This window comes from Panicum virgatum, chromosome 1N (assembly GCF_016808335.1).
Source record: "Panicum virgatum strain AP13 chromosome 1N, P.virgatum_v5, whole genome shotgun sequence".
Lineage (NCBI taxonomy): Eukaryota > Viridiplantae > Streptophyta > Magnoliopsida > Poales > Poaceae > Panicum > Panicum virgatum.
In genome coordinates this window covers 2445567-2460655 of record NC_053145.1, presented here as the reverse complement: position 1 = coordinate 2460655, position 15089 = coordinate 2445567, and the positions used below count along the sequence as shown (strand labels likewise).

Genomic DNA, 15089 nt, shown 5'->3' with positions numbered 1-15089 from the left:
TCAGCAGCTTCTTGATCAATTCGCCGTGACGGCGACTCGAGTCCAACCCCAACACCGCGTGGAGAAATCGAGGCACGGACGACGCGCCCACCGCCCGAGCGAGGCGTGGCCCGCCGGCCGGGAGACAGGCGACGACCGAGGGGCACCTTTGACGCCGTCCCCAGTGCCACGGAAATGATCAGTGACCACTGTTGGTTTGACTCTACGAGATTATAATTAACTCCGTTTCTTTTTCACGAATGCAAGCACTCACATATAGTCACGTACATGTGTGTAAAAATATTTTTTTTGGCAAAAGTAGTTCATGATAGTATGGTTTTTATGTGCTTTTATAAATGATATCCTGACATAAACTTTGTGGTGAATATGCAACCTCTCTGGTGGAATTTCTGAAGTTACTTGGTACTTAAAATCATAGATTTCTTTTTTTTTGAAAAGATTAAATAATAATTTCCCCAACAGAGGTGTTGCTGGATGTGCCATATTAGCTAGGCAAACTCTGAAGTCTTTGATGAACATGAACCTCGCTCAGGGCATCGGCATATTTCAGCACTGATATATGTCCACCCACCCGTGAGAGCATCCACAAACCGCTGAGATGGGTGTTGCATCGCGTCAACGTAACGGGACACATTGATTATACTACTTAATTAATTAGTGGAAGCTTACAACTCGATCAGACCTGCCAATACAAGCTCTAGGGATCATATCGGAATTCCACGGAGGACACACACAGCAACGCGATGCTCGCCAACGGGGACCATCGCCGGCGCCGCCGCGACAGCGCAGCAGAGCGCGGGCATGACGAACGCGGCCAGCGATGTCCGCGCGTTCGTCACCACGCGGTGCTCGCCGCTGCGAAGGGCGCCGTTGCTGACCACCTCCATCTGGTGCACCAAATTGACGGACGACGAGCGCGGCCGGCAGCGGCTCGACGTAGACCCAGCCGCCGAGGACGGTGACGACTTTGGGGTCGCAGTGCGGCGCCAGGCTCGGCTCCGGGCACGGCACGTGTAGTGGTTCACGTTCAGGATCACCGGCCGGCGGTCAGCTCCCCATCGAAGTGGTCCTCGTGGAGCCCCAGCTCCGCCGCGGTGAGCCTCAGCAGGCGCAGCGCCACCGCCCTCACCGCCGTCCTGTACGCCTCCAACAACGCCGCCGCCCTGCATGAGTCAAAATTTCTTAGAAAAGTGCAGGATCCCTCACTGCCATGACACATCAATGAGACGATGATGAATTAATCAGGATCAAAGTAGAAAATAGCAGCTAGAGCTGTGGCTCCGCCACCATCATCATGCTCGCCGGCGCCGCCAGGATCGGACAGCCTTGCTGCCCGCCACGGAACACGCCGCCGACCGTCCCTGTGGGCATCAGGCGCGGGTGGCCACATCCGTGCCAAGAGGACTCTCCAGGACGGCCCTGTTTCATGCGGCAGTCAGCTGAGATGCGGCGGCGCTCCGGCAGGCGGCGGCCTGAGGCGCGCAGGACGACGGCCAGGGGTCGGCAACCCAAATACCGTCCAGGGGGTGGACGGTAAATGAAATACCGTCCACCCCTTGGCTATGCCAGAGCCGTTCGATCGGAATTGTGCGGCTGAGATTGTGTGTTCCGAAGCCTCCACCGTCTCCCTCAGCTCGTTCAAATTTATTTAGCTGCCGCGGGCGCGCGCCGGCACCAGCGCTCGGCGTGCCGGCCGGCCACCGCCGAGTCGTCGCCGACGAACTCCGCCGCCGGCTTCAGGTGGACGAGTTGAATGAGCTGATTCACACTCATCTAGTCGAGGTTTAAATTTTTATATTAATATTATTTCCATCCAAGCTCAAGTGAAAAAAGTTATGATTTCTTAAACCAGTGCTGGAAAAGGGATAAACGTCCATCTAAAAGAGATCAGTATAGATCGCTACTGTTCATCCACCTCGATCTTAGACTCTTGTTCCTAATCCTATTTTTGGGGCACCATTGCTTGTCGCCACCCAAACTTCACGCATCACATGCACGCGGCCTCTCCCCTGCATCTGCATGCCTCTTTTAGCCGCAATCCTCGTCTCCCAATTTTTCCCCTTTCTGCACTCTGCCCGCTGAATTCCTCGTGCAACAACGGCAATGGCAACAAGAGCAGCGACTCCCTGAGCAGCTAGCGGCGAGGGTGCAGGCGTGAAGAAGCATGGCCGGGGGCAGATTGCGGTTGCACGTCGCATCGTTCCGTTCAGATTCGCCGCCATTGCTGCGTTCTTGAGCTGATCAGGAGGAGGAGGAGGAGGAAAGCATGAGGAGAGGCCAGCGCGGCGGAGCCCAATGCTCTCCCTGAAGCCGAGGGCCATCCTTTTCCCCTTCCAGATGGAGCCCCGGCGCGAGGAGCTGCTGCATGAGCTCGGGGTCGGTGTCCATTGCGTCGTCTCTGTCGTTCGGTTCGACGATCTCCTCACGCATCATGCACGCCGATCAACGCCCGGCGATCTGCTTGCCATGTTCAATTGTTGGTTGAGTTTCTTGCGCGGTCGCAGGAGATGTGGGACGAGATCGGGGAAAGGGAGGAGGACCGCCGGGGGATGCTGCAAGCGCTGGAGGAGGAGTGCCTCAACGTCTACCGCGCCAAGGTCGAGCAGGTGCGGCAGCACAGGGCGCAGCTCAAGCGGGAGATCGCCGACTCCGTCGCCGAGGTCGCCGCCATCTGCGCCACCATCGGCGAGCCGCCGGCCACCGTGCAGACGGCCTGCTCCTCGCTGCAGGTAAATAATTAATTAACAAACTGCCCCAAGTCCCAACTAACCATCGTCGCTGACGTGTCGATCGTGATGCATGCCGATGTCTGACGGCGGATTAATCTGAGAGACCAGGGCACGGGGAGCCTCAAGGAGGAGCTGGGCTCGATCGCGCCGGAGCTGGCGGAGATGAGGCGCCGGCGGGAGGAGAGGCGGCGGCAGTTCTCGGACGTGACGGAGCGGGTGAACAGGATCCACCAGGAGATGAACCCGGGCGGCGGCCAGCCTCGTGTCGTCGCCGACAGCTCCGACCTGACGCTGACCAAGCTCGAAGAGCTCAGGGCGTACCTGCAGCACCTGCAATCGGAGAAGGTTCAGAACTTCAGATCAATTCACAAATCACAATTTGGGGGCTACAGATCAACTGTGACAAATCTGAAGGAGGAGTTCATTCCTTATTGATCCTTACATGAAAAATCTTCATACATTCTTTGAAACTTTCTTCTAAATCTGGACAGGAAAGTCGCACCAGGAAGGGGGCAGAGCTCATGGCCTCGCTGCATTCTTCGTCCTTGGTTCTCGGCACGAATCCCAGAGAGATCATTCATGGCGGCGATCAAGCCGGCCACTTCAGCGACGCCGCGATCGAGAGGCTGGCGTCGGAGATCGAGGGGCTGAGAGAGATCAAACGGAGCCGAATGGAGAAGGTGAAACCAAGCGGATGGCGTGGCTCTCAGATTTATTTGTGATGCATAACAATGTAACCTGCTGGCCATTTCGGCAGCTGCAAGACCTGCTGGCCAGCATGCTGGAGCTGTGGAACCTGATGGACACGCCGGCGGAGGAGCAGCGGCGGTTCCAGGGCGTGGCCTGCAACATCGCCGCCTCCGAGGACGAGATCACGGAGCCCAACGCGCTCTCCATGGACTTCATACGCAACGTCGGTGGCGCGCGGCTAGCTTCGCTTCTCCGCCGGGGCTTCGCCGCCGTTCTGACCGGGGTGCGCGCGGTGCAGGTGGAGGCGGAGGTGGTGAGGCTCGAGGCCCTCAAGGAGTGCCGGATGAAGGACCTCGTCGTCAAGAAGTACGATGAGCTCAAGGAGATCCGCCGGCGCGCGCGCCTGCCGGAGGAGGACGACGGCGACGCCGTGGCGATGTTCGACGCCATCGACAGCGGTATGCCGGCAAGGAGATCCGCTAGCAGTTTGCATTGCAGTAGAAACTAATTGCTTCTCGAGCCTGAAGAATCTGAATTCTGTGCCTGCAGATGCTGAGCGAGCCCTGATCCTGGAGCGGCTGGAGGTGCAGATCTCGGAGGCCAAGGATCTGGAGTTCAGCAGGAAGGACGTCCTCGAGAGGATGGACAAGTGGCAGGCGGCGCTGGAGGAGGAGTCCTGGCTCGAGGAGTACAACAGAGTGCGTGCCATCAGGCTTCTGAACTCTCGGATTCCTGATCTCCAGAAGAAACAGACATGCCTCTGGCTTTAAGAGAATCACTGAACATTTCTGTTCTTGATTGCAGAACGAGAACAGGTACAATGTGGGAAAAGGGACGCATCTAGTGCTGAAGCGCGCCGAGAAAGCGCGCGCGTTGGTCAGCAAGATGCCGGGTAATCAACGATCTAATTCACCCTCTGTTCTTCAGCGTCTCTGAATGTGATGGTTCCAAGAAACTGATGTGTTTCGAGTGTTCGTCAGCAATGGCGGAAGCTCTGACGGCGAAGGTTGTTGCTTGGGAGAAGGAGAGAGGCGTCAAGTTCGAGTACGATGGTGTACGCCTTGCTAGAACCTATGGCTGTTCATGTCGAAACAAAAATCCGCTCTCGAATGAAAATTTATCCTGTCCTCGCCGGCGAACTGCAGGAGGCGCTGCTGGACATGCTGGAGGAGTACAGCAACGCGAGGAAGGAGAAGGAGCAGGAGCGGAAGAGGCAGCGGGACCAGAGGCGGCTGCAGGGCGCGGCGCCGGAGCGGGACGCGTCGCCGGTGGCCGCCCGGCCGCCGCCCAAGAACATCAAGAACGTGACGAGGACGCTGTCCATGGGCGGCAGCGCAAGGAAGGCGGCGTCGTCGTCGAGGCCGGGCACGCCGAGCTTCCTCAAGTTGCCCATGTCCGCGCGGCGGGGCGGCAGCGACGAGGGCCAGATGATGGCGTCCGACTCCTTCGAGTGAGTGGTTGGCTCTAGCGGTCTCTGATCTGTCTGCCCGAGGGTCATTAGGAGAGAAGAGCTCAGCTCTGGCCATGGCCGTGAGCTGAATTCAGCTGCATCTCGATCGACATCTTCCTCCTGAATCCTTAGTAGAGTAGATTCTAAGTGTTTTCTACACGGCTTCTTAGAGATTATGTAGAGCAGCATGTTCTTTTGTTACTAGGATGTACAGAATCACTGCGATGTTATTTCTGCAACAAAAAACCGAATGAACAACACAGAGTACGAATCACAAAATATTCGCCTGTCGTTTGTCCAAAAAAAACGAATTCCAAACCTTCAAATGGACAACTCAGTATAAAAATTTATTTAAATGTCCGTATTAAGAACTTGTCAAAACTTTAAGGCTAGAAATATTAAGTCATATATACGGATTGTATTGAAAAGCATTTCCACAATCTCCTAGATTTATTATAAATATTTTATAATATAAAATAGAGATTGAAGTTACACCAGGAAGATAGTAAAACTTAGCAAAACGTCAAGTACATTTCACTATAGTAGTATTTTTAATAGATTTAAAAGAATACGTGCAAGTTTGAAATAGGGTATTGCTTTCATTTTTTAAGAATAATTCATCTCAAGGTTTTGCATAGCCCCCATGTTCAAATTTCAAACAAAACCTTCGGAGAAACAAATGCAAATTGAAAAAAGAGTGATGCCACAAACCTGTCAATATCTCGGGCTAGTAGTGGTCACAAACCATGACTAATTAGGTGTTGTCTTTTCATAAACCTACATCTTTATCTTGAACAAGCTTTTTATGACTAATAGATCCCGCACATTAGAGAGGGTCTGTCAACTTGAACATGTGAGCCTAGCTTGTACTGTAAATATGAGAAGACAAAAAAGTGGTGAGTTTGTGATTGTGAAGGGCAAAACAATATTATGAAATGTATAAAAAGTCCAGCTGATGCAAAAAATGCAAAAGTGAAAGGATGTGAGCCTAAATTCAGGCCCAGAAATTTTAGGCCTAACCGCCTAAGGGATTTTTTTTCATTTTTGTATTTAAAAAAAATTAAAATTTCAAAAATATATGGCGGTTTCGAAAAATTTCAAAACTATACCCCTGTCGCCCTTTGCCTGGGCGACAGGGGGCCTGTCGCCCTCTGGCTGGGCGATAGGATCTAAATGTAAAAAAAATTACATTTAGGTCCTGGCGCCCGGGACGCATTAAACAGCGAACTTGTAAAATAGATATAAAATCGTAGAAAAATCGGAAAAATACAAACTCAACTGTTCTGGATTCTATGAAACAAGATCTACAACTTTTGTTATATAAAGTTTTTCATTTAATCAATGTATCTTGCTCTATTTTAAATACTAGTTTAATGCACTTTTATTTAAATCTCAAGATCCATCCTTTGGATGCATGTCATCTTTGGCCAGAGTGTTGCATATGATAAGCATAGGCTTGTACAAAATTGGTAGGCCAAGAAAACATTTCTAGAATAAGTTTTTAAATTAAATCTTGCAATATGTCTAGTTTAAATGAGTTATTTATCCATGCTGCTATACTGAGTTTTAAAAGCCATAACTTTTACAGTACCATTATTTTATTTCCTAAGAGCTACAAAAAAAAGTTTGGTAAATTTTAGATAAGCACAACTAGACCAAATGAATTATTTCAAATTTTTCTAGGTACAAGAACTATTTTTCTTGATTTAGTGCATTTACCTTAGTCATAATTCATTTGGTCTAGTTGTGCTTATCTAAAATTTACCAAACTTTTTTTATAGCTCTTAGGAAATAAAATAATGGTACTGTAAAAGTTATGGCTTCTAAAACTCAGTATAGCAACATGGATAAATAACCCATTTAAACTAGACATATTGCAAGATTTAATTCAAAACTTATTTTAGAAATGTTTTCTGGATCTACCAATTTTGTGCAAGCCTATGCTCACCATATGCAACACTCTGGCCAAAGATGACATGCATCCAAAGGATGGATCTTGAGATTTAAATAAAAGTGCATTAAACTAGTATTTAAAATAGAGCAAGATACATTGATCAAATGAAAAACTTTATATAACAAAAGTTGTAGATCTTGTTTCATAGAATCTAGAACAGTTGAGTTTGTATTTTTCCGATTGTTCTACGATTTTATATCGATTTTACAAGTTCGCTGTTTAATGCGTCCCAGGTGCCAGGACTTAAATGTAATTTTTTTTTACATTTAGGTCCTGTCGCCCAGCTAGGGGGCGACAGGCCCCCTGTCGCCCAGGCAGGGGGCGACAGGGGTATAGTTTTGAAATTTTTCTAAACCACAATATATTTTTGAAATTTTAATTTTTTTAAATATAAAAATGAAAAAAGATCCCGCCTAAGCACACAAAGTTGGGCCAGGCCCACGTATAGTCCCGGGCTTAGAAGCTCAACATCCCGAGCACACGCGCACGAGCTCCACGGCCTCCAGTCCTCCACCGTTCGTCCCCTCCCCCCCCAAACCGCGGCAACTGCCACCGGACCGCCAGCGCCGCCGCCCCCGCACCTACGCCCCGCCGCCGGTGCTCTCCTCGCGACCCGCCGGCGCCGGTCCGGGAGAAACGCCGCCGCCGCGGTCATGACCTCCGCTCACTCCAAGCTCTACTCCAGTGAGCCAGGCCCAACTCTCGCGTTCCGCTGCTCCGCGGGCACCGCATCGCTCTGACTAACACAAGCCCTCGTGCTCTCTCGTGTCACTGCCGGCGCGTGCAGATGACGTCAGCCTCGTGGTGGTGGTCGTCGACACGAACCCCTTCTTCTGGGCCGCCGCTGCGCTCCCATTCGCCGACTTCTTCGCGAATGTACGCAACCCTAACTCTCCTCCGCTTCCTCCCCTCAGCCAGCTTCCTCGCTCGATTTTCGATGATGATTTTTTTTTGAGCATAGATGGTTTGTTGCTCGGTGTGTCTTGAGCTTGATGTAATGTCTATGTCTGCACAGCTGGTCCACTTCGTGAACTCGCTCCTACTGCTGAACCACCTCAACCGTGTGGTCGTCATCGCTGCGGGAGTCAGCTCCTGTGCCTACATCTTTGATTCCAGCGATGCCAGCCCCGCTGGTGGTGTAGGTGTCACGGCCACCTTTGACAAGGCAAGCCGCAAGGTGGAGGAGTTCATTGCACAAGATGCCCGTGCCACTGCAGGCAACGGTTCCGTTGCCTCTGCCAATGCCGCGTCGCTGCTGTCTGGGGCGCTGTCCCTTGCTTTGTGCTGTATCCTATGGTCTGAATTCCTTGATTCTTGCATGTTTGCCTATCATATTTTGCATTTGTGTTGCTTAACATGGAGGGTGTCTAGATATACAGAGGATTTTCAGGTCCGGGACTCGACATCCGCAACCTCGGGTGAGTACCTACCTGTTCTCATGTAGGGTTTTAGGTAATATTTGGATCTTCATCGTTGCTACTGATTGAGTGCTTTAGAAGAAACATATATAAAATAGGTAGAATATTGCATTTGATAAAACAGGAAAGACACTCATCTTTTGATCGACAATATTGCTCTGCATTTCCCTTAAATTGTTGTAGTCAGAGCTCTTACACATACAATACTATAGTGCCATGATAGTTGATACTAACATGAAATACAGATTTTGTGTCTGCAGGGTTCTCCAGATGGTCCTGAACAGTATGTGTCCACCATCATCAAGACAGTTTTTTTTTCTAGAACTTGATTTTCACTTAATCAAACATATGTGCAGATATGTGGCAGTGATGAATTCAATATTTTCTGCTCAACGTTCCATGGTATCACATCAGTCCTCTTACCCAATTTTAGTCTCATTGAGATTTATTGGTGCTTTAATTTCACTGGCCGATCACTATGTATTACTTTTCAAGTGCGGTGCATTTAGTGGGTTCAGAAATTGGAGGACATTGAAATGTGCTTATAAATATATGCATCAATGGGAGAACTCTTTATGGCCTTAAATTAGCTAGTATGGAATAATGACTGAAAGATTTTACAAACATCTTAGGTTCCAATTGATTCATGTATTGTGGGAACCCAGGATTCTGCTTTCTTGCAACAGGTAACTCTTTGTCCCTTATTGAATTTTATTGACTGAGTATTTATCAATATGTGCTGCCACAACATTCTCTTCCTGAATTGGTGCTTCACTTTGCAGGCTTCATACATAACGGGAGGAGTTTATTTGAAGCCCCAAGAGCTAAATGGGCTGTTTCAGTATCTTGCTGTAAGTTATCCACTCTCCCTTTGCTTGTACTCGCATACTTCTTATATTGCCCAATCTTTTACTTCTAGGATAGCTTGATGATGGATTCATAATCTTGTTATGGTCCTTACATCAGAATAATCTTGTTATGGTCATAATTTGTGTGTCTTTCACATAATAGCAAAAGGCTGCGCTTTGGAAGTTTTAGCACACAATGCTGAAGCCACCCTGTAAAAGGGAAATGGCATACTTACCGTTATATTAAATTATCAGTTGATGTTTTTCTTATAGATTCTTTTTTTTTCTGATGTAGTTTTGCAATGGAAAATAGTAAATCAGGGATCTTTAGCCATTTGCATGTTATTTAACTGTGAATTGTCCTTTAGAGGTTTAGAAATTTATCATGCATTTATGTATGCCTTGTGATAAAATATTTGTTGATTAGTCATTGTTCTACATTAGGAGTTCCAAACATTTACTAAATGAAACTTTATGTTTGTACAGAATCTTGGAAGTTACTTGTATGAATCTATGCAATAGATCCACACATGTCCGAGATACTGAACTGAGCTCTACTTGTTGCACAAATCTCTTTCGTCACTTAAGATTGACAATACCTTTTCATTTTAATTTCATATCATTTTGAAATAGGGTTCTTTGTTTGTATACATGGTTTTTGTGTAAAGCTTTTTTCTGTTTTAGAAATTAATTAGTTTTCTCAAGGTCATTGACACATTTCGACAAGGATGCAGGCTGTATTTGCAACTGATTTACACTCAAGAACGTTTTTGCGCCTTCCTAAGACCCTTGGAGTGGACTTTCGTGCTTCGTATGTGCTTCTAAATTTCATCCGTTAAGCATCAATAGGATAGCCATAGCTTCCTTTTGTGCAACTTTACAAACGAATCAAAAGGCTGATTTACATTAGCAACTCAGGGTTTCATTTCATTCTTTCTAAAAAATGTCCATTTTGTTTAATACTGCTGGGAGTTCAATGCAACCAACATTGTTTACTGATTTGCAGATGTTTCTGCCATAAGAAGACTATTGACATGGGATATGTTTGTTCAGTTTGTTTGTCAATATTCTGCAAGAATCAGAAGAAGTGTTCAACCTGTGGGTAGGTCTTTCATTCAAGCGTTTTCCCCTCTCAGGAGCTCTTTCTTTTTAACCTTTTGATGATAGTAAGCCTGTCTATTGTTCTTGTTTCTTGCCATAAGTCCCACTGCTTCTGTTTGAAAATATATGGTTTATTTGCTATGGTCATGCATGATCTTGCTCTCTTCTCCTTCCTCTCCATTTGACTTCCTGAACTTTGATCAGCATCAAATGTGCTGAGTTTTCTTCTTAGAGGAAATAAGCAATCAGATGCTTACCAAGTTGACAACAAATTTTGCTTTCCTACATGTGCAGTCAATTTTACGCTCTTACTCCCTGTGTTTCTTTTTATAGGGCATATTAGGATTTGGAATGGTTTCTAGAAGCATACTTTGACAAAAATTTCTTTTGCAATAGATTATGAATTGCTACAGATTCAGTATTTATTACAAGATATATCAAATATGAATCTAGTTATACCATTTTGGTACAGTAAAATTAGTCAAATTTTATGAAGTTTGGCCTTTTGAAATTCTAGTACGCGATATTAAAAGAGACGGAGTACCAACCTTATGCAGAATTGAAAGCATGCCAAAATTCAATAAACCTACTACAGAAGTATGTTTGGCCCATCAGTTTGTACTTTTAGGAAACATATTAACCTACTACAGAAGTTACTACTGAATCACTGATTCCCTCTGGTGTCATAAATCTGGATGTCTACAAAGATGGTGGGATGGAGTTTAATTTGTTTGCTTTGATTGCAGGTCAGAATTCAGTCGTGTCATGCCTGATTTGAATTCCATGCCAGATCAAAGCAAGTAGTAGTCTGTAAACAGTTAGCCATCAACCAACGTGCTTTGCTCAAATGTCTCCACAGGTTTGTTTCGAAAATATCCTCTTGGATGGGCATCTTGACAAGTTCTGCATTATCCAACAATTCGATGAACAGATACATCCAACTCGCACATACAGAATGCTTTGATCAATATGTAAAGGATTCCTGTGCCTGATATCAGACTACCCTTTTTTGTGATTTGCCTAGAATGGATCATGCTCCTGGTTTTCCCATGTAGATGGCGAGTTGGTGAAATGTGGTAAATGATGCTGCTTGCACTAATGGATGTGGCAATTTTGTGGTCGAGATGGTTTTTGGTGCACGCTCTGTGATTTTGGACCTAGAGTTCTCAGGGAGCAGAACATGTCTGTGCGACGAATTGTTGTCAAAGAACGAAAAGAAATACAAATGAAAATGGCATGACATGTTTGCCCTTTCTTCCCTGATTGTTTGAGCCCATACATGGCAAACCATAACAAATGAAACTGCAGCGTAATTTATCTCTAGCACAGAAAGTGAGTTCATACTTTTTACAAGATACGTAGATTATTATATTGTCAAAATGTTCCTGCAAGTCTCACTAGATGGGGAAACAAAAAGGGCCGTAAAACAAAACACAACACAAGAAAAGGATTCTGCATTCAGACCCCAACGCTGATCTAGTTCTTCGGCCCCCCAGTGGTCTCATCTTGCCAGGTTGCCTGCCATTGCTTGTCGTAGAACGTTGTCTCATCGATTATCTTCTTCAGTGAGTCAAGGTCCTCATTCTTCCTGATAAGCAGAATGCCAGCCACAGCAACAAACAGCAGGGTTTTGCAGAAGAAGTTGCCCATTTGGTCGACAAGCCCCACACCCGTCAAGCTATCGACAAAGTAAGCCATGAAGAAGCCGATCATGGCAGCACGACCTGCATAGACATAGGCCATATCATTGGATGAGAAAATTGGGTCTGAGGGAGCAGTTTGAACATTAGTTTTAGCTGTAAATGGTACCACCATGGCGGGAGTTGAGAATATTACCATTCAGCTTCTCAGCTTCAGGAAGGTGGAACCTCTTCATCCATGCCCACCATGGAATAACTGAAGTATCAAAGACAACAGCCTCATCTGTATTTGTGGCCTCTGGATAATCTTCAAGCCATTTCCTTCTCCTTGCCTCTGGAATCATACAATGGTGACATCAGTTGACTGTGTCATTCCCTAGGAGCTACAATGTCTGTAAGACACATGACACTTGTAACATAGCAATGTTTCTTCCACTCTAGCAAAGGAACAAATGTCTGAGTTTATGCATATTTGGCAAGCATGTGCTGTGTATGCATCAAGGTTTTTTTTCCCCTAGACACTTCACGTGAGCTAACAAAACCACACAATTTTTTATGCATGAAAATGCAGACCAGTTCAGAAACTGTGGGCTAAACCAAATTAGGATCGGCTGAAACTCTACTGGGGCTCTTACATCTCCCTCCCACAATCCACCCCTCTGTAGACTGGAAATTCATCTTCAACCATCGGCTGTTGCAACTTCAAAACTAAAAGGGAAATCATATCCCATAGCAGGTAGGAGACACCCAGATTCTAGCATGTGAATCCACAGCTCGCTTAGCAGCCAGCCACACTAGCATCAAGCCCAGCAGCAGGCCATCAGCATCCAGCAGCAGCATAGTAGATACGAGACAGGAATCTGAGCCTCACCGGCGTCGATGACGGCGTCCCAGTCGACGGCGCCGCCCTTCTCGAACTTGCTGAGGTCCCAGGTCCCGTTCACCCACCTCGCGTCCCGGAAAGCCGGCGCCGGCGCGGCCTCCGCGGGCGCCTCGACGGCCTTGACGGCGGACCCGTTGGAAGCCGCGGCGGGTGCCGGCTCCGCCTCGGGCTCCTTGGGCGGCGCGACCTCGACGGGCGCCTCCCCCGCGGCGGCGCGCTCGAGGCGGCTCCCCCGGCGGCCGGCGCGGAGGCGGGGGAAGGGGAGGAGGTGGAGGCGAGGCTTGGCGCCGGCCCGCAGGGGCCTGAGGGAGGCGGGGCGCGGGGAGAAGGTGGAGGTCGCCATGGCCATGGAGCAGCTGGGGGGCGAATGGGAGGGGAGCGAAGCGAGCGAGGGAGCAGCCGAGCAGTGGCCCGTGAAGGAGATAGAGAGGAGAGGATAGTGTGCGGCGAGGCGAGGGGGCAGTTGGGCACTCGGGCTCCGGGTGCGGGGCCTCCTCTTTTTTCCGGTGACGTGGCGGGAGCGGCGCTGACGTGGCCGGGGGTGTGGATGGGGTGCCGTCCTGGCTGGGCTGCCATTGGCCTGTGGTTGAGGCGGCGCGTGAAAAAAGGTTGGCTGCCCTTCGAATGAATGAACTAAAACTAATGGAGGGAGTGGTATTAAAATATTCAATCACAAATGGAGTTGGATAACTCGTGGGTGTTGAGAGCGCTTAGGGTTATGGAGTCGATCCAAAAGTCGATAAAATAAACTAAAATGGTAAATAATTCATTAAGGGTATGATAATTCTATCCTACTACTTTACCTTCATTTGCAATAAGGAATGCAAATAGAGTGCATTTCTTTGAGCAATAAAATGGATCAGCCACCTGTTAGCTAGTGTTAGTGTAATCTCACGAATAAACCAGTAAACCACCATGAGGCATGAGCATCCATCCGAGCATCACGAGGAACCAGAACCAGGAGCATCTACACGCTACATTCACGTGCTCGTCTCGTCAGCAACCTCAACCACTCTACCTCTACATTTTTTTTTCACGAACCTGACTGAACACGTATTTCATTAAGAGGAAAGTAATACGATCATTATAAACTTTAATAGATAGGGCTATTAAGGAGGAAACAGAGCACCACAAAGCAAGTAGCGGGCGACCCGTACAACAAGCAAGAACAGCAAGAACAACAGAGAGACAAGCAAACTCACAAACCTAGGCGACCACACAACTAAACCTGTAAAAGATACTACAACACCAAGGATTCAACGGCCGACAACACAACAAAGCTGGCAAAGCATCCACCAGAGTAGAACAGCGGCAAAGTATCCGCCGGCGAATAGAGAGGCGGCAAAGCATTCGCCGGATGACGACCAAAGCAACCCGGACAATGCAGATAAAACGAGCGAAAAGGCAGGTGCAGAAGCGGGAACTCTCCGAGAAAAGTAGACGACCACCATCAGCAGAGCTTCCAAGACGATGCCTTCAGAAAGGGAGCGACACCACATGCGCCATCGTTGTCCGACCAATAAGGTAAAGGCTTTTACCCGGAAAGTTCATCGGAGAGGAGGAAAGAGGGCAAAGAATGACGCCTTCAACAAGGTATACGGCATCAGAGAGCGTCGTCGTCAATGGCCCGCAAACAGACCAAGGCTTTCGCCTCCACCCTGTTCCCTCCCCAGAGCCGAAGGCCGAAGAAAGCGGCATCGTAGAAGAGCACGCCGGCTAGCACCCTACCGCAGATGACCACAGAAAGGGACGGCCAGCGGAAGGCAGAAGCCTACCACCCATGCCAGCACCAGAGCTGATGGACTGCCGGCCCCCGAAGACCAGGGGCGAGGCAGCACCGACAGAGCGAGACAATAGCTCGCCCTAGGGCTAGCGGCGGTGGTGTGGCCACTAGTCCCACAGGTCTCTGGCAAACAGAGCCGCCGAGGGCGCAGCCCACGCCCCGGCTCGAGCGGCGGCGGCCACCCAACCACCCGAGGATCGGGAGTGGGGCCTGCCAGGGGTGGGAAGCTGGCGAGAACCCGGACGAGCCCTAGGGTGAGTGGCGGCTGCACGGCACCACCCAATCGAGCACACCGTAACCCGAACCACGGGTAGGGCCGGCGACAGATTCGACACGGGGAACCGCTGATCCAGCGAGGAGGTCGGATCTGGCCCTGGCGGCTGGCGGAGGAGCATCGAAGTGTCGAAAGCTGCCCGAATAGTCACCGGCGGTGGCGGCGGCCACCGGAGGCGACGTGAGGTGAAGGGGTGGACTGCGGCGTGGAGGCCCCCCGAGTCGCCGAGCGACGCCGGGGTCGGAGCTTCACCATAATCTGGATTATCAAGGTATATTCAGAGCTCCAAGTGAACTTCTCTATTGCATTACCTCCTCTA

The 15089-nt window shown here is 48.8% G+C and overlaps 3 protein-coding genes across 4 annotated transcripts; 2 read left to right on the top strand and 1 right to left on the bottom strand.

The window, feature by feature from the left end:
- The first annotated feature begins 2507 nt into the window (after positions 1–2507).
- LOC120654292 (65-kDa microtubule-associated protein 3-like) lies at positions 2508–5129 on the top strand. Its single transcript, XM_039931798.1, has 9 exons — positions 2508–2729; positions 2838–3074; positions 3221–3409; positions 3487–3642; positions 3718–3877; positions 3969–4117; positions 4224–4311; positions 4400–4473; positions 4565–5129. Exons 1-9 carry the CDS (start codon positions 2508–2510, stop codon positions 4871–4873), a joined length of 1584 nt encoding a protein of 527 aa, XP_039787732.1. The 3' UTR covers positions 4874–5129.
- A 2194-nt stretch (positions 5130–7323) lies between these two features.
- Positions 7324–11446, top strand: LOC120654522 (general transcription and DNA repair factor IIH subunit TFB4-like). 2 transcript variants are annotated; one of them, XR_005667090.1, is made up of 12 exons: positions 7324–7507; positions 7611–7699; positions 7839–8109; positions 8195–8241; positions 8487–8524; positions 8598–8643; positions 8874–8927; positions 9024–9092; positions 9824–9900; positions 10096–10191; positions 10937–11049; positions 11215–11446. XR_005667090.1 is itself a non-coding variant. In XM_039932081.1 (11 exons), the coding sequence occupies exons 1-11, from the start codon at positions 7477–7479 to the stop codon at positions 10992–10994; spliced, it is 876 nt and encodes a 291-aa protein (XP_039788015.1). In that variant the 5' UTR covers positions 7324–7476; the 3' UTR covers positions 10995–11430. The 2 variants fall into 2 exon arrangements, 1 of the variants encoding a protein (XP_039788015.1); XM_039932081.1 differs by having other exon boundaries at positions 10937–11430.
- Positions 11447–11480: 34 nt separating this feature from the next.
- On the bottom strand, positions 11481–13154 carry LOC120654523 (light-harvesting complex-like protein 3 isotype 1, chloroplastic). Its single transcript, XM_039932083.1, has 3 exons — positions 12702–13154; positions 12027–12164; positions 11481–11914 (listed from the first exon to the last, which is right to left on the bottom strand). The coding sequence occupies exons 1-3, from the start codon at positions 13060–13062 to the stop codon at positions 11667–11669; spliced, it is 747 nt and encodes a 248-aa protein (XP_039788017.1). The 5' UTR covers positions 13063–13154; the 3' UTR covers positions 11481–11666.
- Between the last annotated feature and the right edge of the window lie 1935 nt (positions 13155–15089).